Consider the following 25,613-nt stretch of genomic DNA (forward strand, 5'->3'; position numbering starts at 1 on the left):
ATTGCCTGGATAAAGTCTGTTCATCCTGACATGCTGTGCGATCTGCAGAAAGTTTCTCTACCTCTCTGAGCCTCAGTCTCCTTATCTGTCCAAGAGGATAATAACATGTGCCCGAAGAACCCCTCAAGGGAGAGGAAACAGAAGTGAGGAAAGAAAAGCGGATCTTTGCAGAGTGTCTACGATATGGCAACCATCATCTCACGTAATCTTTACGACACACTGTTTTACAGATGACGAAGGAAAGACCCAGGGAGGTTGAATGACTTGTCCAAAGTCACACAGCCTGGAAGAGGAGGCTGTTACACAACTCCATTCACACTTTCTCCTAAGCTCAAGTTATAACAGCATAAATTATATCAAACACTTGCATGGCACGACCCTGCTCTGAGTGCTTCACCAACATTATTGCATCAGTCCTCACAACACCCCAGGAAGGTAGGTACTGCTATGCTCCTTATTTTTGTGAATGAGGAAACAAGGGTTATTTAGGCTCAGTTGCAGCGTTCTCGCTCTCAGCACCAACAGCCAGAGGGCCACTCCGAGAGGGGTTAAAGGACGCTGCGAATGCAGCTTAGTTGATAGTAACACCCAACCAGGAGGAACATCAGAGTCCATCAATACTGGACGGGATTAGTAACTGGCATTATGTCTGTACCATGAAACACCCCCCTACCGCCTACTACATGTTACAATATAAGTCTCAGAAGCATGATATTGAGAGGCGAGTTCCAGTTCTGAAAGGATACATTGAGTATAATGTTTATGGAAAGTCTAGAAACAATACTACCCATTGTTTATAGATATTCACATAGGAAGTAAAAGTATAAAAAGAAACATACAAGTGGTTACCTTAAGGCAAGGGAGGGAAAGGTTATGGATTCAGGGGGGCACACTGCACAATACTGGTAACCTTTTACTTCTTGTAAGAGAAATGTCGGAAGCAAGAAACAAACAAACGTGCTTTGAAAAGTATAACGGCCTGGGCCACAGGGAGCATTACTAGTAGACAGCATGGCGCCCAAGTGCCCCTTACAAGGAGTGGGTGCCCTGAAGTTTCACCCCATGCTTCACCCCCCCACCCCGAACAGGGCAGGCTGCTGCCCCCGCTGTCAGTCCAAAGAAAAGGGCTTCCAGCCCCTCCCCACCTTCCCCAGCTCCACACACCAGCCGGAGGGAATGCTCTCCAATGCCAATCCAGGGACTGTGTCACTCGCTTACTCAAAACCCCCCAGGGCCCGCCAGGGCCACCCAGGAAAAGTCTGAAGGGCTGCAGTCAAAAGGTTAGAAGACAGGCCATTCGCTGCTTCCCCTTCATAATTTCCTCTTGTCGTGGTGGTGTGTTTGTAAAACTCAAGGCAAACTTCAGCCCTTCTCATTCAAAACCAAATTACTGCCCCCAAAACAGTTCGAGAAAGCAAAAGGACAAAATAGCCCTCTTATTTAGCCTACAGATGTCCCTCTGATGCCTGTTTCATCTGCACCTCCTGCCCTGTCCCCCCTTCCCTCTCCTCCCCGCAAGGGCTTCAAGACCAAAAGACCGCAGGCAGCAAATGCACTCCAAATTCCTTCCACTTTCTCTTCCCAGGATTACCAAAAAGCGAGAAGCTTGGGCTGCACTTTTGTGTGTGTGAGCGTGTGTGCATGCACGTGCACAGGTGTCCACACATGGTACACAGAGGAAGAGTCTAAAATGCCTTCCCTGCTTGTGACTCCATGTCTGCTTTTAATAGAGTTGCTATATACAATATATGTCAAATATGTATCTAATATATGTGTACGTATTAAACGCCTAGACATTTATGTGTGTGTATTTTAGGCGCCTAAGCCTCTCTGCTTGCCGGTAACAAAGCCCTTGCCTCTGGACCTCAGTTTTCCCATCTGTGAGGTGGGAGACTTGGCCGCTTTCCGGCTCTTGACAGTTTATCTGAATCTATCTCATGTGTGGCATGGAGAAAACACCAACCGTCACAGTTTGTCCTAATGGCTCTTCTCCCTGTCGGCAACCCTGCCCCAAGTCCTACCCTTTGTGACCCCATCCACTATCATCTTTAAAAATATACTTACCCCCCTCCCCCAGGATGAGTCCCTAATACTAGAATCCCTAGTTCTCAGCCTGGGGTGATTTCGCCCCCAGGAGCTATCTGGCTGTTTGGAGTTACAACTCGAGGGTGTTACTGACATCTAGCGGACAGAGGCCAGCAATGCTGCTAAACATCTCACAATGCACAGGACCGTCAGTCCTGGGACCCACAACCTATCAGGAGAGCTGAGGTTAAGAGCCCTGCCCTAGACTGAAGGCACTGATTGGATACTTTTCCTTATACTCTCTACACCGAGACGCCTGGGATGGCACAGGGGTAGGAGGAAGCATTGAAAGATTAAAAGAGAAAAGTTACCTTTGTTCCTGAGCAGCTAGGCACCGGGCTCTGGACTCATCACTTGGAAGGACCTGACGCTGAATAAGCCTCACGCACCCTGTTTTCAGATGAGAATGTTACGGCTCAGTTGGTTAAGGCCACACAGCTGTGAAGAGTCAGGGTTCACATCTTGCCCTGTGTTGGATTCCAGAGTCTGCGCTCTGGAAGGACTCATGGGGGATGGTCGCCAATTCAAGGAGGAGGGGTAGGAGGGGTCCACACAGCCCAGGCAGCAGCAGGAGCTTTCCATGCTGCTGCCTGATCTTCCTGAGACAGACAGTCTTTACCTGGACAGGACTGATTCTAAGGAGGTTGTCCTGTCAGTCACCGCTGAGCTCTGGGTTGGACCACCCACCCATTCATTCGTTCATTCAATATCTGTCAAGCCTCAACTACGTGTGGGCTCTTGGATACATAGAATGCAAAATTAGACCTTGTCCCTGCCCTCATGGAGACTTCAGTCTAGGAGGGAATGGAAATGAATTAAGGAATCAGACAAAGAAATGTACAACCACGTGTGCTTAGGCCTTCAGAAGACAGGTGAGCAGAGCAGAAAATCGTATGTCATCAGGGGATTGGCCTCACCTGTGAAGACAGGGAACCCACTGGGCTGAGATCTGAAGCCTGCCTGAGGGCTAATTAGGCAAACTGGGAAGCCCTGTGACTTGATGAGTACAAGGGAAGGGGAAAAAAAGTGTATTTATGTAGTAGGAGGCTGGAGAGACAAGGCCAGGACTAGCCCTCAAAGGTCTTGTGAGTCAATGATTAGGGTCTTTATCCCAAGGGTGATGGGGAGCCATGGCAGGTTTAAGCAGGAGGGTGTCATGATTGGATTTGCATTCTGAGAAGTTTCCCTCTGACTGCTGTGTGGAGAAGGGACTGTAGGGGCAGAGGGAGTGCAGAGGGACCTGTGAGGAGGTGTTGGGATTGTGTGAACAGGAGAGGATGCAGGCTTGGATGAGGGATTGGTGGGAAGTGGGTGGATTTAACAGAAATTCAGGAGGTCAAAGGGTGATGGAAATTCAGGAGACCAGCACAGGGAAATCACATACCTGTTCCCTTTCAAGCATCTCCTTCAGGGCAGCTCTGCCAAAGCTTCCTGGTGCCCAAGTCCACCGCCAATCAACTCCGTCCTCAAGAGGGGAGCACGCTGCTGTGTTGGACAGTGGCTCTGAGGCGGGACTGTCTTCCAGCCCAGATTCCCTGCAGAGCCTGTCCAGAGGAGACACAGGACACTGGGACCCGGCAGCCCAGCACAGCCAGCCAGCATCAAAGTCACCAGCGAGGAGAAGGCACGGGAAGGACTATTTTAGGCTCCTTATTTTTAAAGCCGGGGTTAGGGCACTCCGCCCATCAGCATCTCCAGGACTGGAAGCGTCAGAGGGCATCCCCTGGCCTTCCACCCGCCCAGCACCAGAGAGAGACCAGAATGGGCGCAGCGCTGCACAACGAGCACGGGCAGCCGGGAAAGGGGCCCCCAGAGTGGGTGGTGGAGGGTTTGGAGTGTGGGGATTTAAGGGTAGCCAGAAAGGCTGGTGACCGCGGCTCAGATAGAATCCTGGGCTCCGACCTCAGCTTTTCCACTTTCTCCCAGCGTGGCCTTGGGCAAGTCATTCCGCACTCCGTGAGGCTCAGTTGCTCACCTGCAAAATGGAAGTAATCCACGGGCTGCTGTAGGTCAGAGAGTGAGGAAATCACCGGGCCTGCAACAACCTGTGGCTGCCCGGCTGTGGCTGCGACCAATCAGGGCCCTGCCGGCAGGAGCCCTGAGGATGAGGCTTTGCTGACACCTGGTGGCTGAAAGTGGGAATGGCTCCTGCGGGCGGGAAGCAGGGGCCAGGGCGGGCCCTGTGGAGGCCAGAGAGAAAAGAGAGCAGCCCACGCTGGGGAGGCGGGGAGAGGGGGTCAGACCACAGCCCACACATGACACCTAGAGAGGGAGAGAGTAAGATGAAGGGGAAAGATAGGGAATTAATGGGGAGCTAGAGATAAAGAGAGAAAAGCAGAGATGGAGAGGCCGAGGGAGAGTTCAATAGAGACAGGAAGATGGAGAAAGAGACAGAGGTACAGGCAGAAATAAAGACAGGTCCCAAGAGAGACAGAAGATAGGGAGAGATAAAGGGAGACAGAGAAACACACACACACAAATAAGAAACACAGAGAGATGTAGGGGGAGGGGCAGTGACCCCAACCAGCTGTCATGTCCAGCCTGTTCTTTTACTGAGCAGAATGAGTTCTGAGAGACAGAGTGTGCCCTGGCCGTGTAAACCCTCTTCCCTGCCTTGTGAAAGCCCGTTCCTGGTGCCTCCCTTCCCCATCTGCCAGATTGCATTTGGTAAAGACAGACACCATAATATACCTCGTCCCATACGTTGGCCTCCCTCTCATTGCCTGGTGGGATTTTATCTCCTCCCCTTGAACCTGGGTCCACTAAGGGACCCCTCTGCCAATGGAGCAGGGAGGAAGTGATGCCATGTGACTTCTAAGGCTAAGTCATTAAAATGCCAGGCATCTTTCACCTTTCTCTTGGGACACTTGCTCTGAGAACCCAGCCACCAGGCCGTGGGAGAGGCACGCAGCTGCACGGGGCGTCCACGTGTTGGGGTGTCTGATCTGAGAGCCATAGCTGAGGTCCCAGCCAACAGCCCGTACAACGCCCAGCCATGTGACTCACCCCAGCCTTCAAGCCACCCTAGATGACTCCGTTTGGAGATGAGCTGTCCCCACTGGGTCCTGCCCAGATTACATGTGTGTTATCCAAATAAATGATGGCTGTAGTTTTACCACTAAGTTTGGGGGAGTTTGATATGTTCAAATAGATAACTGGAAACCCTCTTGGTGCCACGTACCACAAACACACATCATCATCATCATCATCATCATCGTCATCAACAAGACCATCACCGTCATCATCGTCACCACCATTGTCATCATCCTCCTTACCATCACAACACCATCACCACCACCAGCATCATCATCCTTCTCCAATCTCTCGGGACCTTGTGCTTAGCAAACCCTCGGAAGCTTCCAGGCTCCGAAGTACAGGCTGTACCTGCAACACTAGAACATACCCTGCTCTTTCCTGCTCCCCTAGTCTGCATGCTCTGTTCCCTTCACCCGGATTGTTCTCCCCAAGGTTCACCTGGGAAGTACCAGCTCGTCTTTGAACGCTCCCACTTTGGGGGAAGTCTAGCCTAGGCAGTAACTCCTGTCTTCCCTTGGCGTCGCTGGCCCCTTCATCTTACCATCTCTGTATTAGTGTCCTAGGGCTGCCAGAACAAAATACCACAAGCAGAATGGCGTAAACAATGGGAATTTATTCTCTCGTGATTCTGTATGCTAGCAGTCCAAGGTCAAGGTGTCAGCTGGGTCGACTCCTTCTGGGGGTATATGAGGGAGAATCTGTTCCATGACTCTTGGCTTCTGGTTGTTTCCTGGCAATCTTTGGTGTTTCATGGCATCTGCTACATCACTCTGATCTCTGCCTGCATCTTCACGTGGTGTTCTCCCTGTGTGTGTGTCTGTCTCCAAATTTCCCCTTTTCATAGGGGCACTGATCATATTGAATTAGGGACCCACCCTACTCCAGTATGACCTCAAATAAATTGAACTGATTGACTCAGCAACGACCCTATTTCCAAATAAAGTCAAATTCTGAGGTATTGGGGGTTAGGACTTCAACATATGACTTTTGAGGGGGGTATAATTCAACTCATAATCATCATCAAGGTTCTACTCTTAAGCTATTACCATCCCCCCAGAGTAGAAGCTTCCTGGGGGCAGGGGCTTTGTCTTACCTCCTTTGTATCCCCTATTCTGCTCATTCCAGGAACAAGACAGGTACTCAGTGAGTGTTGGCTGAAGAATGAAGGAGCAAATCAAAGCTGGCAAAATTTGTTAAGCACTGATTAGTTCCCACCTTCACGGTAATCATTTTAATCTCTTTAGCTCATTCAATAGGGTTTCCCATTTTCTAGATTTGAGAAAATAATTTTATACGGAGATATAAAGGGTCAAGCCTATATAAAACGTCCTTGAAGAAGAATGATTTAGGGCACTGCAAGATTTATTACACAGCAATGGCTATTAACATAATATGGTAAGAGTACAGAGATACACAGATAGAATAAAGGGACAGAAAAAAAAAAAAGAGCCCATAAACAGACCCCACACATATGTGTCAATCTACTATGGGACACAGAGGCAACTTTGCACCACAGTGGCGGAAATGGATTTCTCAATAAATTACCCCGGGACAACGGTGGTTCAAAGTGGAAAAAAAGAGAAAAAAGAAATTAGGTCCCTGGCACACACTATACAGAAAAATCAACTCCAAGAGGACTGAGAATTTAAGTGGGAAATGCAAAACTTTAAAACTTTTAGAAAAAAAATCTGGAGAACATATTTGTGAGAAGTGGGGTGAGAAAGAAATCTCTTAAAGAAGACATGGCGGATACAAACCACAAAGGAACAGACTGATGTTAGACCGCATCAAAATTTAAAACCACTGCATCGAAAGATACCAAAGACAAAGTAAAAAGAAGCTGCTCTCTGGAAGGGGATATTTGCACTACAGAAAACCAACCAGTGATTAACATTTATATAGAGAACACCTGGGCTATCTCATGTTGTCCTTGCTGTAACCCTGTTAAGGAGGCACTATTTTTTCCCTATTTTTCCAAGTGGAAGCATTAAGGTTCTGAGGCCCCATCACTGGCCAAGCCTCCAGAACAGCCATTAGGATCCAGGCCAGTCGGATGCAGGAACCCAGCCCCCAGTTGCTATGCTAAGTGACAACCCCAATCAAGTTGTGAACAAAGGAACCAAGGAACACACAAACCTACAAACAGGTCATTGTGACCTCTCTCCGGGATGGAGTGGGGATGGCAGGGTTTGGGGCTCTGCTGGGCAGATCTAAGAAAACTCCCAGGTTCAAGGTGATAAGGCAATTCTGTGGGAATGGCAGGCAGTGGATACAATTTTAAGGGCTGGAGCATCCATCACGTGCCCTTGAGTGACTGCTCAGCAACCACACAAGAAGGACTGAGAGGTCAGCTAAGCCAGCCGCTCATGGGGTCAAGAGGGTTGTAAGGCAGGTGGAGGCTCAGAGAGGTTGGACGATGTGCCCAAGGTCACACAGCTAAGCAGCTGCAGAGCTGAAAATTCTCGAAGAGGTTGCCCACCCCTCACCCAGTCACTTTCTGGTTCTCTCGTCTTTCTGTGTCTCTGTCTTTCATACAAGTGCACGTATGCGCACACACACTACACGCAGCACCCCGGCTCCCACGGGGATAAGTGCACGCAGCACCCCGGCTCCCACGGGGGATAAAAGACACTGCTGCGGACAAGTTGCAAGTCACACTTTATTCACTCGCCAGGATGTCTGGTGGGATCCTGGGCAGCTGGCCAGGCCCCTGGGAAGGAGGAAATGGGGGGCACTAGTTGGAGGGGTGGAAGGTGCCTCGCTGGTGCCACTGCATGTCACGGATGCGGCGCACGGACTGCACCTGGGGCTGGGGGGCCCCGAAGTCGCCGCTGTCCTTGTAATCACCCTTCTCCAGCAGGTACTGCAGCCCGCGGTAGCCGGGGTACTGGTAGCCGACCCACCTGCAGGGCCAGAGGTGGGAAGAGGGGACGTGGGGAGACAGGAGATGCAGATGGAGACAGAGGGAGGGAATTGTTTAGCCACTAGGAAGGGTGGGACCTCCCAATCATTTCACACTAACTGGGTGTTGAGCAGGCACACCCCCACCCTTCCTGGGACCAGCCTCTGCTATCTTCCTTCCCTTGATGGGGAGCTCACTATCTCCAGAAGCAACTTTTAACTGAAGGCCTGACACTGGGTTCAGAGGAAGGGGTGATCTCAAGCTCACTTATGCTTAGAAGAAGACAGGCCTCTTAACCCAACCCCTCGCAAGGCCAAAGGACAGCAGGCTAGGTCCCAGGAGTCCTCCATGATCCCTCCATCCTTTGAAGCCATCACCATTTAGGGGTCACTCACTCTGAGTACCTGATGACCATTACAGTCTTCTCCCCAGAAAGCATCACAGTCCTGGCCCACATGGACCTGCCCATCCAGCCCCTGTGGACACCTCTAGCTCTGCTTCTCAGACTTGGGCCCCTATATCTCTGCAGCACAGCCACTCCGTCCCTTGTAGAGCCCATCAGACTCACCAGGCTCCTCCCACCACAGGACCTTTGCATGTGCAGTTCTCACCGTCTGGGATGTCCTTCCTTCTCTTTACCTCTATAATACCTACTTTCTTGAGATCTCAGCTCGAAAGTGCCTTCCTCGGGGAAGGAGACCAGATTCGTGCGGATTCCTAAACTATTAACAGTTGTCCGCAACCAGACTGCTAGCTACACAAGGCAGAGGCCAGGTCTGTTTAACCCACCTTGACTTACTGATGACTTAACACGGTGCCTGGCATATGACGTCACTCGACAAATTGAATCAATGAATGAATAAATGAGTAAATGGAGGCGAACATGAATACAGAACCTTGCACGCTCTAAGAGTTTGACAAGCCCCAGAAAGCCAGTATGTGTTGGTAAACTAGCTCTCTTGGCGGGGGGCGGGGGGCAAAGTCTTGATTTGTAACATTTTCCAATTTCTGAGGTGTAAATACTTCATGATGGCTCATTTCAAGTTACCAATGATTAAATAACCAGCTCACGTAAATTCTGAAAAGTTAAGTCAGCTTTTGCAAGCTGGTACAAGCCGTCCCCAGCACACCACTGCCCAAAGCCCACTGTCAGACTCCCCGTGGAATCCAAATGTTTCACACTGAGAAATTCCCCGATGCTGATGGCTGAGGTTTATGTGCCGAAGTTTAACTTGGTGGAGAAGGATCCCTCCTATTTCCAATCTCAGGAACTCATGCAGTCAAAGGCCAGCACTGGCTGGACTTCCTGCCTCTCCCAGCTCTGTTAAGACCACTCAACTCATTCCCAGCTTCTGCTCCCCCCCACGCCCCCCCCCACCTCTGCCTTACCCTGCCCCGCCCCCCCCACCATTTACTGTCCTGCTCTTTGGGGCTGAGGTTAAGGCCAAGGTTTCTCTCCTCCAGAGGTAGGGTGTTGCCCAAAAGGCAGATCAGGATGGAACTTCAGGGGCTGAAAGCCATGTGTAGGCTGATGATTTCAACGCCCATTTTCCAATGAGAAGACTGAGATCAGGAATGTCTAAGATCCCCAGAGTTCAGGACAGAGCAGGACTTAGCAGCCCAGGGTCTGGGCTCCTGGGGCGGGGCGAGCCAGGGCCGGCTGTGCACTCACGTGCCACTCTGCACCCGCACAGAAGACACCTTCTCCTGGTAGCCGTGGGCGTGGAAGCTGGGCACATCATCGTCTATCACCTCCATCTTCTTCCCTGTGAAGTTGGGGTTCTCATAGAGGATGATCTTATGTTCCTGGCTGTCCTGTGGACAGGGAGTGGGGGAAAGCGAGCGTGGGTGAGAGCGCCCAGGGTGCCCTGGAGTTGGGACCAGCAGGCTCCACCTGCAGCCCTCTGGCCCAAGACCCCCACCACGTGAGTGTCTATGGCAACGGCATCCAACAGGGTTTGTTCATTAAGATCCTACTGGGCTATTTTCACATAACAGACACTCCAGATTCTACACTTTGGGGACTATTTGATTCTGAAATGGCATTTTCCCTCCCAATGCCTCAACTCCCCTTTTAAAAACTAAATGGCAGCCATGATACACACACACACACCATGAGCTTATCGTGCCTCCAGCAGACACTTGAAATATTTTGGCTTTCCTTCATCTCCACATATCTTCCCATCCTCCTGTTCCTGTGACATTTTTCTTTGTCATCTCCTTTCATCCTTTAAACTACTCTTATGCTGTTTGGTGGATAAGAAAACTGAGGCTTAAAGAGGTAAAGTGACTTGGTCAAGGTCACACAGCCGGAAGTGCCAGAGCCAGCAGAGGAACCCAGGTCTGTGGAACGCCAAGTCCAACGTTCTCCGATTTTCCATCTAGCTCTGGGGAGAACTAGACTGGGCTGGGGAGGTTTGGGAGTATAAATGAGCATCGCTGGGCCCTCTGCCCTCCAGAGAGTTCACACGCTAGTAATCAGGATCAGAGAAGCTCTGAAAGGTTACACTGGCATGAGTCGTGAACAAGAGCTAAACTGCCTTCTCCTCCAGCCCGAAACCCAGAATTTCTTTGAATATTTATGGTGGCAATCATTTATGGAACGATTGCTTTGTGACAGAAATCACACAGCCCTGGACAGCACCATCCGCATAGAATAGAATGTGAACAGCGCCCCCTGGAGCATCTTGAAGGAAGCCCCTGAAGTCATACGATGCGGCAGTTCTCAGGCTAAGCCTGCTGGTGTCTCAGGACAGTAGATACTAACATCCCCATCTTACAGGTGAGGAAACTGAGGCTCAGGGAATTGAAGTGACTTATGCGAGGTCACACAGCCAGGAAGTCTCCCGCCAGTCAGAAGGGGCACGATGCCAGAGGTAAAGGCTCCTTCCTGGTCCCCAGACCGCTGGCTCCAGGCGGGCAAAGAGAGGAAGAAGATGAGGGTCAGGGGCTTACCACTTTGATGGGCCTCAGGGAGCTGAGGGAGTCTGTCCTCCGGCTGCTGGTCCATGAGTCCCAGCGGGGGTACTCGCCCTTCTCAAACACAAACTGCTCCCCTTTGCAGTTGGCTTGCTCGTAGCCCACCCAGCTGCAGTGGAGACAGAGAGAGAGAGGGCAAGTCAGGCTCACTCCAGGCTTCCTCTGTGGGGCCCTGGCTACTCGTTTGGGCCCCAGAGCTCACAGTTGCCCAGTTCATCAAAATGAGCAGCAGGGCTTTCCTGGAGGCGCAGTGGTTGAGAGTCCGCCTGCCGATGCAGGGGACATGGGTCCGTGCCCCGGTCCGGGAAGATCCCACATGCAGCGGAGCGGCTGGGCCCATGAGCCATGGCCACTGAGCCTGCGCGTCCGGAGCCTGTGCTCCGCAGCGGGAGAGGCCACAGCAGTGAGAGGCCCGCGTACCGCAAAAAAAAAAAAAAAAAAAAAAAGAGTAGCAACCTCATTTAAATCCAAGCACAGCAAATCCAAGAGCAGCATCACCTCAGTTATCCAGAACCCAGCACGGTGCTGACTTCAATCATCTGGAACGTAACCAAGGAATAAGGAGGAAGCCTAAAAGATGGCCTAGCAACAAACACAGATGTATAGAACCCATGTCCCAAGGCCAATGGTACGCTGGTAAATGGTAAATTAAATTATGCTGGTAAATTAAAAGCCAGCTCTGAAAAACAAAACAAATCCTGTTTGTAGCGTTTGCTAATTTCCATGGTGTAAGTACTCCCACCGTGGCCAGCGTCAAAGCTCTCAGTGTGGCATCAGTGGACACGGAGTTGGGAAGAAGTGTGCCCAATCAGCTCTTACCACCGAGAACGGACTGCAGAGCATCCCTGTATCTAAAGCTCACGCACCTTGCTCATACCAACCCCTTCTCTCTGGGTCTCTTTCCTCTTTGGTTCTTTTTTTTTTTTTTTTTTTTTTGCGGTACGCAGGCCCCTCACTGCTGTGGCCCCTCCCGTTGCGGAGCACAGGCTCCGGACGCGCAGGCTCAGCGGCCATGGCTCACAGCCCAGTCGCTCCGCGGCATGTGGGATCCTCCCGGACCGGGGCACGAACCCGTGTCCCCTGCATCGGCAGGCGGACTCAACCACTGCGCCACCAGGGAAGCCCATCTCTTTGGTTCTTGATGGTGGTCTCTGGACTCCTACGCTACACAAAACTCTAACAGTCTTAGATCCACAGTAGAAGAGAAAATCCTTACAGGGAAGGATTACCTGCCGGTGGGGCATGGCTAATAGAGGAAAGGGGACAATAAGAAAAAGGTGGGACCGACTTCATGATGCCTGGCATTCTGGGGCGTTCATCACAGAGGCAGACAGTTCAGCCTGGCACAGGGACAACTCTTTGGAACAGTCATCTAAGTCCTTAACGGAAGGAGAGATGGTGTTTCTTGCTGCTTTTAGCAGAGGATGCCCTCTTGATGTGGCAATTCAGCTTTAGACAACGTGTCCTTAGAAAACAGTTGTCAAAGAGCTCACAGATACACGGGTAACGATGTTCATCACGGTGTCGTTTATAATATCAAATAATCAAAACAACTTACGCATCCAACGGGCAGGGCCTGGTTGAGTAAATTATGTCGTATCCCGTAATGAAATGTTACAAAGGTATGAAAAACAATGCAGTAGGAGAGGGGTTCTCAAACTTAACTGGGCAGAAATATCACAAGGTGGTGGGTTTGTGAAATGTAGATTCCTGGGCTCCAGGCCCAAGAGTTTGATTCACTGGGCCAGGGCTGGGACCCAAGAATCTGCACTTCGGGGGCTTCCCTGGCGGCGCAGTGGTTGAGAATCTGCTTGCTAACGCAAGGGACACGGGTTCGAGCCCTGGTCTGGGAAGATCCCACATGCCACGGAGCAGCTGGGCCCGTGCGCCACAACTACTGAGCCTGAGCGTCTGGAGCCTGTGCTCCCCAACAAGAGAGGCCGCGATAGTGAGAGGCCCGCGCACCGCGATGAAGAGTGGCCCCCGCTTGCCACAACTAGAGAAAGCCCTCGCACAGAAACGAAGACCCAACACACCAAAAATAAATAAATAAACAAACAAAAAAAGCCAAGCATTTTTAAAAAAAAAAAAGAATCTGCACTTCAAAGCCTCCCCACCTTCTATGATTCTGATACAGATTTACCTCCAAAAAACTCTTTGAAAAGCATTGACATAAAATGCTACTTAATGACATGGAGAGAATTTGAGATAAAAGTTTTCAAAATGAGTTATAAAACAGTATGTGAAACATGATCTGACTTTTAATTAAGTATATATCTAATATATATTTGATGAGATATATACAGAGAAAAATATAAGTTTATATGAAAATCTTAATGGTTACTCTGAGTGGTAAGATTAGAGTCGTATGGTTTTTTTGCACTAAACCATTGCTCCTTAATTTTAAACAATAAACAATAATTAATAAAAATATCAAAGTTATATTTTTTAAAAGAAAGCAGAGGAGGAATGTAAGGTCTATTTGAGAAATTCTTCCATCCAAATACTAAAAAAAAGACAACTGAAAAATCAGATGTGGTGCTTCAGTTGACAAAACTTCAGCCGTCCAGGAAGCCATGCTCTCAGGAACACTGATGCTCTGAGCGTATCAGCTAAGTGGGGCGGGCAGGGCCATTCCTTTGGCTGTGCTCTCCACACCAGGAGACTCTGATTCAATTAGGGTCATCACACACTGCAGAATTCCCAGTGAACCTTGAGGTGTGGTGCGGGTCATCCAGGACCCACACTAGACTCACTGACCTATTGTTGGGGGTCACTGGTGGCCACCCCTGATTCCGGAGGCTCTTGGAGAGAAGGAACAGTCAGGGAACCACAAGGAGAGGCCCCTGCAGGCCGTGCTCAACTATGTCACCTGAGCGTGGCAGAGTCAGACCTGACCAGTCACCTCCCCTTCTCTCTTGGGCCAGGGGTCCCAAGCCTGCTGGCCCCCAAATGTGTCAGCATATCTGCGAAAACCAAGTATCCCCAGGTCCTGGGAAGGGAGTGGTGGTTGCAGAGCTGGGGTATCCAGCTTTAAACCTCCCAGGAGAGCGAGCACACTCCCAGAGCCAGAGATTGGCAGCTCTAAAAAGGTCCACGGGAGTCACTGTGTCTGTCTCCCTGCCTCAAGGAAGTGGATGACCTTGGTGTCAGGCTCTTCACATGAGCTCCATCTCATCATCCCCAGGAGGACATGGTTAACCTCATCCTACAGAGGAGAAAACCGAGGCTCAGAGAGAGAGGTTCCTGGTCCAACATCACACAGCACAGAATTGGTGGAACCAGGATTTGAAACCCAGCTCTATTTGACCTCAGACCACAAGCTCTCTCCACAGGCTGCCAAGACCCCAAATCCTGGTCCCCTGATTGCACAGTCTAGGAGCTCAGTGAGAGCGGATCCCTCCAGCTCGCTCTACAGCCTGATTGCCTCACCCTGGCAACCCCTGACCAAGTGAGACCCCCCAGGTACTTACGGTCCAGCCTGCACCAGGACAGAGCCTGCCTTCTCCACGCCGGTCTCCTTCAGGTTGGGGCAGGGCCCATTGAGCTCATGTGAGTGGCCCTGGAAGTTTTCCTGCTCAAAGATGATGATCTGCAACAGGAGGAGAGAGTCAGACCCCCGTCCCGATGGGGAGGAGGGAGAACAGGGCAGCAGGGGTGGGAGGGCGTAGGGAGGGGACTCAGAGAGCCTTGGAGGATGCTGAAGGGTTCCACACTCGGGAATCATGAACCAAATATAAAGTCTGACAGTCTTGGCTCCAGTTACCAGCTGTGAGACCTTGAGCCAGTATTTCACCTGTCTGAGCCTCGGTTTCCCCATTTGTAAAATGGGAAATAAAGACAGAACCTACATCATGGGGTTGTTGGAAGGATTCAGAGGAGTGTAATGGCTAGCACACCATATTTGTTCTGGGTGTGGGAGGCATAATTATATTAAGGGACATGCTAAGGATCCCAAGTGGGTAAGTGGCAGAGCTGACATCAGAGCCCAAGCTCGTCTGATGCTGTTTCCTGTAGAGCAGCATTTTGGTACCACTGGCCTGTGGACCAGAGTAGGGGTAGCAAGATGCTAGACCATGCTGCTTAAGCTTCTCCTGCCCCCATCAGAGCTGGACCAGTGCTGCCGTATCCACCCTCCACCCCCGTTTCACCCATAAGACTACGCATACCTGTGCCCTTTTCTTAAGCCCCCACAGGCTTTGCAGGCTTTCCTCCCCCTCTGGATACTTCTTAAGAGGACTTCACTCCCCTTGCCTCACCTGCCTCTCAGCAGCCCAGGGAAGGGCCGGCAGGATCCCCATCAGGAAAAGGGAAGATCAGCAAAACTGAAAGGGCTCCTCCGGCCTCAGAGCCAAGTGCTAAGAGCAGGGGGAGGGGGGCAGCTGCCTCCTGTCAGGATTCCAGACAGAACTTGGGGGCAGACGTTTGCCAGCCACACTTGCCCCAGGGGACTGCCTCTGGATGAAGGGGGACGGGGTTCAGGGAAGGGGGCCTCCAGGAGGGGCAGCTGCCCAATCCAGGCGGTCAGCACTGGCTGGGTAAACACGCCCCTCTCTCCCAGGCCGGGGATTAGCCAGACAAAGCCAGGGGAGGGAGGCCCAGCAAGGTTCACAGCCAAATTCCATGGGCTCAGTTCAGCCTTCACGATCACTGACGAGACCACAGATGGGTCAGGAGACGAACTGGGCTCCTACGTCGCCTCTGTTGCATCCAGCCGTGCAACCTGAGGAGGCCACGCGATGGCTCTGAGCCTCAGCTGCCCCATCTGCAAAATGGGGCATCATGCCTATTCTGCAGGCTTACTGAGAAGAATCAGGAACCTGGGAGTCGGGGGCAAGTGGATTATGACACTGGCCCGGGAGACAAGGGCTTACAGGGGCAAGGAGGGCAAGGCAGGTCAGACGCCCCATGCGTTTGCAAGGCCTCAGAGCCCAGGAGCTCAGTATTATTACTGTTGTTGTATGTATCAACAAATGGAGGCTAAAAATTTACATATTACCTAATCCTTTCAACCTGCACGGTCCAATTCAGCAACTGCTAGATGTCTACTGAACACGGGCAACTAATCTGAAATAAAATGTGCTGTGGGTATCAAATACACATCAGATGTTGAAGATACAGTACGAAAAAAAGAATGTAAAATAGTTCTCTAATAATTTTTCTACTGACTGTACATTAGGATATATTGGGCTTGATAAAATGTATGAAAATTAATTTCCCGTTTCTTTTTACTTTGTTAACATGGCTACTAGGAAGTGTTAAAGTCAGTAAGTGGCTCCCATCTGAAATCGGTTGGACAGAGCTGCTCCAAGCCACATCGCACTGGGCTTCTTGCTGCTCAAACTTACCCATCTCACTCCAACCCCCGGGCCTTTGCACTCACTGTGCCCTTGGCCGAGAACACTCTCCCCTACCCCCCATTCCCCAACTTTCACTACTTCCTCACTTGACTGGGGGCTCTGTTCAATGTCACCTCCTCAGAGAAGTCCTCCCTGACCACCTTAGCTAACACGTTCCTCGTCCACCCTGACCCTAAAGAACCCACTCTTGTTTCTTCCTAACGCTTTTCACTCCTTGAAGTTATATATTAGTTTATTTATTGTCTTTCTTCTAGAAAGTAAGCCTCTTAAGGGACAGAATTGGGGTGAGCTGGGGTGGGGGCCCAAATCAGACAAAAAGGCAGTTCCAGGATGGAATCTATGCCTGGGGCCTCCGAGGCAGAGGGAAACAGGAGGGCAGCCTGGTGGACTGTTGCTGGTAGAAGTTTGAGGGCAGATTCAGTGTGACAAGCCCCTGACATTGGGATAAGATCCCACTGCCCTTAGGAGGAAAAAACAAAGAAGGCTGGCGTTAGGTGGACAAGCATTAGGCTGAGCCTGTTTTCTTTGATTTTGTTTTTGGTTTTTTTTTTTGCGGTACGCGGGCCTCTCACTGTTTTGGCCTCTCCGGTTGCGGAGCACAGACTCCGGACACGCAGGCTCAGCGGCCATGGCTCACGGGCCCAACCGCTCCGCAGCATGTGGGATCTTCCCGGACCGGGGCATGAACCCGTGTCCCCTGCATCGGCAGGCGGACTCTCAACAACTGTGCCACCAGGGAAGCCCTGAGCCTGTTTTCTTTGCCTCTTCACAATTACCTTATGCCATGAGTCCAACGCTCCCCATTTTTTGAAGGAGGGACCTGAGGCTCAGAGAGGTCAAGTGACTGGCCAAGGTCACACAGCAGGTGTGGAGTCAGGATTCCCACCCCACCCCCCATTCACAAGCCCCCTCTCAGACTGGACCGAGGGTCTGACTCGGCTTTGGGGACCCACCCTGGGCAATGGGGTAAAGGGTACAGCAGAGAAAATTAAGTCTCCAAAGCCAGAAGGATGCTAGTCGTGGGCTGGGGAGGGGCCTTCTGAATCAGCACCCCCTCCAGTGTGCAAGCCAGGGAGACTGTGGCCCAGAGAGGGGGAGCCCCAGAAAGGAAGGCACCAACCCCACTTTACAGCAGGGAAACCGAGCCTGGGAGAGGCACCATGCTTGCCACCCCTTCCTCCCACGTGGTACCCACCTTGGGGTTGAGGGGCTGAGGTTTGCCCGCTGGGGTCTGGTGGTCTGAGGCCATGGTGGGCGGTCCGGTGCAGGAATGACCTGGAAGGCAAGGCATGGGGGAAGCAGCAGTGAGGACCTCTCTCTGGGCCCTCGGTTCCCTCACTGGGGGGGGACAAAGGTAGTGGCGGCAGCGTGTCCCGGGGCCACATCACTCCAGCCCCACGTGCTGTTTTCTGTCTCCCTGATTTCAGGTTGTCCTAGGGCAGTGGGGACGGCCAGCGGCTGCCTGAACGTCCATCCTTAGCTTCGCTTCTTTGTGTCCAGGCCGGCTCCGAGGGGGGACAGAGAAATGAGGTCTACTAAAAAATAAAGTGAGACACTAGAGTGTGAGTGGGGACCCATTTGGCCCCAGATAATTGATGCTATTATGCATAAATTTCTTATGCATCGATTGATATTACGCAGAAATTTCTTGATTCAAAGAAAATAATGTGGGCAGACAAACCCCACGCACTGGCTGTGCCTGGCCAGGTTTTAGCTCCCAATCTGCCATCTCACGAAGTCCCCTGGGCCCCCGCCCCTCATCCCCAACTTCCTCCTTGACTCCTGCCCCACCCCACATCCAGTACCCAGAATGCTCCTTTCCACCATTGGCCTTATCCTCCCCTCCACCACCCAAATAGTACACAAGGCTGTGATGGAACTCCTGCCACAAGAAAGCAATGACGTGAGTATTATGGAAGTTCAGGCACTGTGGTCAGCAGCAGGGAGAGTTTCTTAGCAGCCAAGAACGTCAGAAAATTCTGGAAGGGTGTCAGTTTCTTCTCCCTTCCCACAGGATGGGCAGACAACAGAGCCTGTGTTTTCCCAGTGTAGAGGGGGAACCTGTCTCCTTCTCCAGAGATAACATCCGGCTTCCAGAAGCTCCTTCCACACCAGAGGCCAGGCCAGGATGTTCCCCCAAAAGAGGACATTCAACTAAAGCAGGTTGGGAGCCAAACCTGCCCTTCTCCCCTAAGAAACCAGACCTCTGGGTCTGTCACTGTGCCCAGGATGCCACATTACAGCCCCAGCAGCCTCCTCAGACTAAAGATTAAGCTCAGGTGGTTCAACTCAGGCGCTTCCTCCGCTGCGTACCAGCATCAAGGCCCTGGGAAGGTCATCCCCTCTGTGCCTCAATTTCCTGTTCTGTAAAATGGGGACAGGAGGGTGCCTGGTCATAGCTATGAACAGGTTGTGATGATCCAATCATAGAACACAGAAAAGCTCAAGCACTTGGCAGCCGTCCCGGAACCCACTCGTGCTCAGTACACGGCACCAGTTATGGCATTATTAGGGTCCTTTCCACCCAGTTTTAGTGCCTTTGGAGTCACCTGTTGCTGGGAGCTCCCCGAGAGCGGGGCTGCTTCCTAGCTGTCCCAAGGCGGGACACAGAGCCGGTGCCCGGGAGCGTTTGTGGATATGGAGAGAGCTGACTCACCGCCCTAGAAATGAAGCTGAACCTTCTGTGGTTTTACTCCTTCCACCTGCAAACCCTCAGCTATATTCTCCTCCACTGGCAAAACGAGGATGCTGATGGACTGTTTAATACTAATGAAGAGCATCACCAAAATACACACTGTGCCAGGCACCGTGCTAGGCCACTCACCTACGCATCTCTGAGCCCCGCAGCCAAGGAGGTTTTATGACCCCCTTCCCATTTAACAGAAAAGAAAACCGAGGCTCAGCACCTTGAGGTCTTTGCCCCAAGTCACCCTGTCAGAAAGTGATAGCCTCTGGATTTGAACCCGGGTCTCCCACACTTTCCATCAGGGAGGAGGAGGAGAGAAAAAGGCAAGACAAGCAATAGAGGCATTCTTACCAGTGACACCAGCCCAAGAGTGCCCGTGGAGCCGGCCGGCGGGAGGTGGCATTTATACCTTCCCCAGCAGTGCCGGTGCCAAGGCGGGTGACCGCTGCGTCCCTGTGGAAAGCGGGGCGAGAATGCTGGATTAAGCCCGCACCAAAGCCCAGGTCAGCAAATGCCCACAGACATTGTGTCTCTGCACAATAATGTCATCAGCTTTCAGATTCGGCTGCGCCAGGGTGGTCAGGCGGTTGAGCAAGGAGATGCCCGCTTTGCATGCATCAGCCGTCCAGCTGCCAGGACCAGGGGCAGGCTGGGTTCACTGATGTGGTCAGTTGAGCCCTGGGGGAGGCAGACAGAGGCAAATCTCAGTGGCCCTGGTGAAAAAAACAACAAGGACAGGAAGGTGGTTTGGCAGCGTCCAGCATCCATCCATCCACCCATCCACGCATTCCACAAATATTGCTCAGGCATGCGCTCGGTGCCAAGCGCTGCTCTAAGGGGTAGTGCCAGGGAGGGGACCATCCAGGAAGGCTCCTGGGAAGAGTCAAAGTCCTCAGGGATGAGGAGACATTCGCCTGGGAAACCGGGTTGGGAGGAGGGGACCAGGTACAAGGCAATGTCGCGGTAAGAAGACCTGCAAACAGGTTAATGCAGCTACAGGGTGGGCTGTGGTGGGGCAGGGCCTGGGCTGGGCGGCCAAGGTGGGAAGAGGCCTGATCTTGCAGGGCTGAGGAGAGGAATCTTCATCCTGAAAGCCTCTGACTGTCCCAGCACTCACTGTTCCTCAGGGGGGTGCCCTTAGGATCCTTGGGCCCCATGGTGTGGAGAAACCTCTCACATCCCTCCTGCCGGCTTCATTGCTGCCTCATGGGCATTTGGCCTTAACTGGCATTCCTCCAGTTTGCACGTCCTCCCTGTAGACAGCCTGTGTCCTGACTGAATCCAAGGTCAGGCAGCAGAGAGGGGACAGCACGGGGGTTTGGAAACTGGGTTTGAGTGAGGGGACTTGCTTGCCCCTGCCTTCCATGCCCCCCCCACACCACACACACACACACACACACACACACACACACACACAGCCCCCTGGGCATGCTGTGTCTCTCTGTAGCACTTCTCACCACCTGACATCATGTTACTCATTTACCTGCTGTCATTCCAAATACAAGATAAGCATCTCGAGGGAAGGGCCATTGTCTGCCTGGTTCACCACCTGTTGGGCTGCACCCGCAAGCCTGTGAGCCTTGTAGTTTCCCAGGCTTGAGACCAAAGAAAGAGCCCAGAGACAGCGACAGAGACATCAGTGGTTTATTGGACAGAGGATATTGGACATAAACGCTTCTGGAGCGACACCTCACCATGTGCGGCCAATGGCTGACCAGACATGGCAGAAATCTTTTCCAGCTACTCAGGGAAGAAGGAGGCTGCCCTTTATAGGGGGAATTGACGTCAGGTGGGCTCCTCAATAACCAGGGACTAATGAAGAGGGTTGGGTGGTCATGTGAGTGAAGCAGGGGCTGGTCGAGCAGGGGACAGACACAGAGCAAGAGAACATCCATCTTGAGGGGCCTGACCATACACGCCACCCCTACAGACCCCACACGACCCTTGCAATCCTGGTCCACCCCACTTCCCCGATATCCCTAGGGTCAGGCCGGGGCGCGCTGCAAGCAAACACCACAAATGCAATCTAGACACCAGCAGCTAAGGAGCATCACAAGTAAGCCAGGTGCTGTGGGGTCAGCTTTTCATGTAAGCCCAGCGGAGGACCACAACGGCAATCGTACTCATCTCGCAGTGAGGCCACCACTGCCGCCCAGTCTGAGAACAGATTCCCTCCACTCAGACTAGGGTCGAAACGTAAGCTTCAATAGGCGCAAAACAGGGAATATCACGACCATCGAGCAAAATACAAACAGTCACGGCACTGAGACAACCCACCTGCCTGCAGGCCACACCCCCTGTCCACCCTCGGTCCCCACAGCCGGCGCTGAATACTGAAGAGGCGGTTAAACAACAGGCCACCGGGTTAATATAATGGCGCCTTTCTCCAGGAGGGGCCCAGGTTAATTACCGTAGCGGCCTTAGGCGGGGCCGGGGAGAAGACAGGGGAAATCTGTAAGCCCCTTTCTAATGCTGTTCCCCACGAAGCGGCAGACACAAACCACCGGGACTTACCTGCCAGTCCCAGGCCACTTTATAACTGTTCCCCGGGGGTAGACCCTGCGGCAAGGCCAAAAGTGAGATGCTGTCCCGACAGGTGCTTGGCAACGGTCCTTTGGTCCCTCGGTGTCAACAGCTGAGCTAGTGTTGACTAGTTCCTCTAGGTTAACACGGCGTAGGCGCCGGGACGATGGTCCGGGGACGCTCAGGGATATTTCTCAGGGCTCAAGTCAGCCTCCTGGTCCACGTGTTGAGAGCAAGCTCCCCTCTCAATCGTTCAAGTGGTCCCGTCATAGCCCCGCAGTGGTGGGGTAGCAAGGCAGGTGGAAAAGCGAGTGTATGGCATTCTTATCAGCCCATCCCTGGGCTTCATGGTCCTTGGTGGCTATCCATGCCCACGGGGGTCCTGTAGGTCACGCATGGCTGTTCTAGGCCCTGAATAGTGGTTGTGATGCTCGATGACTTGGGTCAGCTCCCACCTGTGGTAACGCGTTGTAGACGGCCTGTAGCTGTGGTCCCATCCCCCTATATCGTTGCTCTGCCCCCTCCCATAGCTGGGCCCAGAAACCCAAGGGTTCTCTTATTATTCTGCCATTGCCACAGCCCCTAACCAAACCCCTCTGGGTAACTGGCCGCGTCCAATTCACAAGGCTGTCCCTGAGTTAATATCCCTAAAGCCTGTGTCTGTAATTGCGTAGGGGTGCTGTTTCGGGGTAGGCTTGTCTTACCCGTCCAGATAACACCCAAGTATCTGATGGATAACCCAGGTCCTTGTGTTTCCTCCGTATTCACCAGCCATCCTCGTGCAGTCAGATGAACCCCGAGGGTGGAGCTGCTACTTCTAAACTGGAAAGAGACTCTGAGTTGAACAGGGCATCCTCAATGTAAGGAAGAGGAAGGAGGCTCTGGTGGTGGCCAGCCGCCCCAGGGCCCCGCGTGCTAGTGGACGGCCGCCTCGGGATCACCCCCCCGCAACTTTCCGTTCCCGACAGCTCGGCGCTCACGGGAGTTTCCTCGGCCTCCTGGTTGGCCGGCCAACTGTTGGGCTGCACCCGCGGGCCTGTGAGCCTTGTAATTGCCCAGCCTTGAGTCTGGTACATCAACGGTCACTGGACACGGGACCTTACACGTCCGAAGCAAAGGGTCCTGGGACGACACCCCGCCATGCGCAGCAGACAGCGAGCAGAACATGGCGGCACTCTTTACCCCGGGTTGGGGGGGGGGGAGGGAGGCTGCCATTTATACGGGGAACCGCCATCACGTGGGCTCATCAGTTACCCGGGAAACCAGCAGCTTGGGCACGCCCCTCACGGCCCTCAGGTTAATGAGCATTACGAGGCCAGGTGTTTCCCTTTAATAAACTAGCAGGTGGAGCCGCTCTGGGCTAAGGATTAGGACTATCACTTGCTGGGGGCTGGGGGGACAGGTAGGGTCACGTGAGCAGGTGCAGGTGAAGCAGGGGCTGGTCCAGCAGGGGACGTACAGAGAGCAAGAGAACAGCCACCTTGAATGGCCTGATCGTACACCATCATATCCCCAAAGCCCAGTGCCTGACACGTAGTAGGGACTGCAGTAACCAAGGGCCCCAAACTAGTGGCTCGAAACAACAGAATTTGGGGATGAAAGGGTACAGCCTCTATGGGAAATAGTATGGCGGTTCCTGAAAAAATTAAGCATAGAATTCCCACATGATCCAGCAATTCCACTTCTGGGAATACACCAGGGACTCCAGCTGGTATGTGTACACCTATGTTCACAGTAGCATTACTCACGATGGCCAAAAAGTGGACACAGCCCAGATGTTCACTGACAGATGAATGGATCAACGAAATGTGTTCTATCCTTACAATGGAATATCATTCAGCCTTAAAGGGAGGGAAATTCTGACACAGGCTACAACCTGAATGAAACCTGAAGACAGTTTGCTAAGTGACAGAAGCCAGACACAAGAGGACAAATACTGTATGATTCCACTTCTAGGAGATTCTTAGTGCAGTTAAGTTTAGAGACAGAGAGTAGAATAGTGGTTGCTGGGGTCTGGAGGGAGGGGGGACGCGGGAATTATGGTCTAATGAGTACAGAGTTTCAGTTTGGCCAGATGAAAAACACTTCTGGAAATGGATGGTGGTGATGATTGCACAAGACTGTAAATGTATTTAATGCCACTGAACTGTATACTTAAAAGTGGTTAAAACGGTAAATTTTATGATTATTTTATCACAATAAATATAATGTCACAAAAAGACTTCCAGAAATGTATTGTCTCATAGTTCTGGAAGCTAAAAGTCTGAAATCACCTTCTTCTTTTTCTAAGATTTTTTTTTTAATTGAAGTATAGGTGATTTACTATGTTGTGTTAATTTCTGCTTTACAGCAAAGTGATTCAGTTATACATATATACATTTTTTTTAAAATATTCTTTTCCATTATTGTTTATCATAGGACACTGAATATAGTTCTCTGTGCTGTACAGTAGGACCTTGTTGTTTATCCATTCTGTATACAACAGTTTGCATCTGCGAATCCCAAACCGCCAAACCTTCCCTCCCCCATCCCCCCCCCCCCCCGGCAACCACAAGTCTTTCTGTTTCACAGATAGGTTCATTTGTGTCATATTTTAGATTCCACATATAAGTGATATATGGTATTTGCCTTTCTCTTTCCGACTTCACTTAGTATGATAATCTCTAATTGCATCCATGTTGCTGCAAGTGGCATTGTTTTGGGGTTTTTATGGCTGAGTAGTATTCCAGTGTATATATGTGCCACATCTTCTTTATCCATTCATCTGTCAATGGACATTTAGGTTGTTTCCATGCCTTGGCTATTGTGAATAGTGCTGCTATGAACACAGGGGTGCATGTATCTTTTTGGATTAGAGTTTTGTTTGGATATATGCCCAGGAGTGGGATTGCTGAATCATATGGTAACTGTATTTTTAGTTGAAATCACCTTCTTGATGTTACAAAGAGTACAGGCCTTGGTGTCCCCAAACACAGTTTGATCCTTAGAAACAAAGGAGCCAGAGCTACAAGGAGCCTCGGAGGCCACCAAGTCGAGAACTTGACCCCTTTCAGCACCGACACTCCCTTCTCATGACAATTATTGTGTGACAGCCCTTTCCTGAAATAAAATTGAAACTATAACTCACCTATGTACATACTTTCAGAATAAATTCATAATAAAATGTCCTAACTATAATATATAAGAATAAATAAAATAAAATGTGTAATAATATGTATTTCAATAGATAAAGGTTTGGACACAGTTATACCAGAATGATGTAAACAAGGAGTTAGGTATTTGTGCTACTTACAGTGGACAAGTTTGGATAAGAAGTTAATATTGGGGCTTCCCTGGTGGCGCAGTGGTTGAGAGTCCGCCTGCCGATGCAGGGGACGTGGGTTCGTGCCCCTGTCCGGGAAGATCCCACATGCCGCGGAGCGGCTGGGCCCGTGAGCCATGGCCGCTGAGCCTGCGCGTCCGGAGCCTGTGCTCCGCAACGGGAGAGGCCACAACAGTGAGAGGCCCGCGTACCGCAAAAAAAAAAAAAAAAAAAAAAAAAAGAAGTTAATATTGAACTGAATGTGTGCTTGACATTTTCATATGCCCATGAAGAATCTTCTTTAACATAATACAGCCAGACATGCGGATTGGCCCAGAGGTGATTTATTGGTGATGCAAACACTGCGGGCAACATTGCCGCAGGTGCCATGATTCTTTCCAAAATGGGGAGGAATGCTTGGTCATGTTCCCACCCGAGGGTAGGGAGCTGGGGTATTTATACACTAATTTCTGTTAGCTATCGGATGAGAGCTGCTCCTAGTAGGCATTAATTCCCCAGAATGCCAGCTACCCCCCGGCACACAAGCATGCAGATGCCGGCAGCTGGAAGTGGCCCCCACACACCACCATTTCAGGTTCTAAGGGGTATGGGAAAACACATAGCATCTGCTACCATCCGGGGCAGATAAAAGACATCCAGGGTGAAGGCTGGGGAGAGGGGGCCGCTGGCAGCAGGAAGTGGCAGGAGGACCCCAGGAGAAGCAGGTGGGGGGGATGCATT

The 25,613-nt window shown here is 51.5% G+C and overlaps 1 protein-coding gene across 1 annotated transcript; it reads right to left on the reverse strand.

The window, feature by feature from the left end:
* Positions 1-7,837: 7,837 nt before the first annotated feature.
* CRYBB2 (crystallin beta B2) lies at positions 7,838-17,611 on the reverse strand. Its single transcript, XM_067701437.1, has 5 exons — positions 17,558-17,611; positions 14,476-14,594; positions 10,979-11,111; positions 9,696-9,838; positions 7,838-8,024 (listed from the first exon to the last, which is right to left on the reverse strand). Exons 1-5 carry the CDS (start codon positions 17,609-17,611, stop codon positions 7,856-7,858), a joined length of 618 nt encoding a protein of 205 aa, XP_067557538.1. The 3' UTR covers positions 7,838-7,855.
* Between the last annotated feature and the right edge of the window lie 8,002 nt (positions 17,612-25,613).

This window comes from Pseudorca crassidens, chromosome 12 (assembly GCF_039906515.1).
Source record: "Pseudorca crassidens isolate mPseCra1 chromosome 12, mPseCra1.hap1, whole genome shotgun sequence".
Lineage (NCBI taxonomy): Eukaryota > Metazoa > Chordata > Mammalia > Artiodactyla > Delphinidae > Pseudorca > Pseudorca crassidens.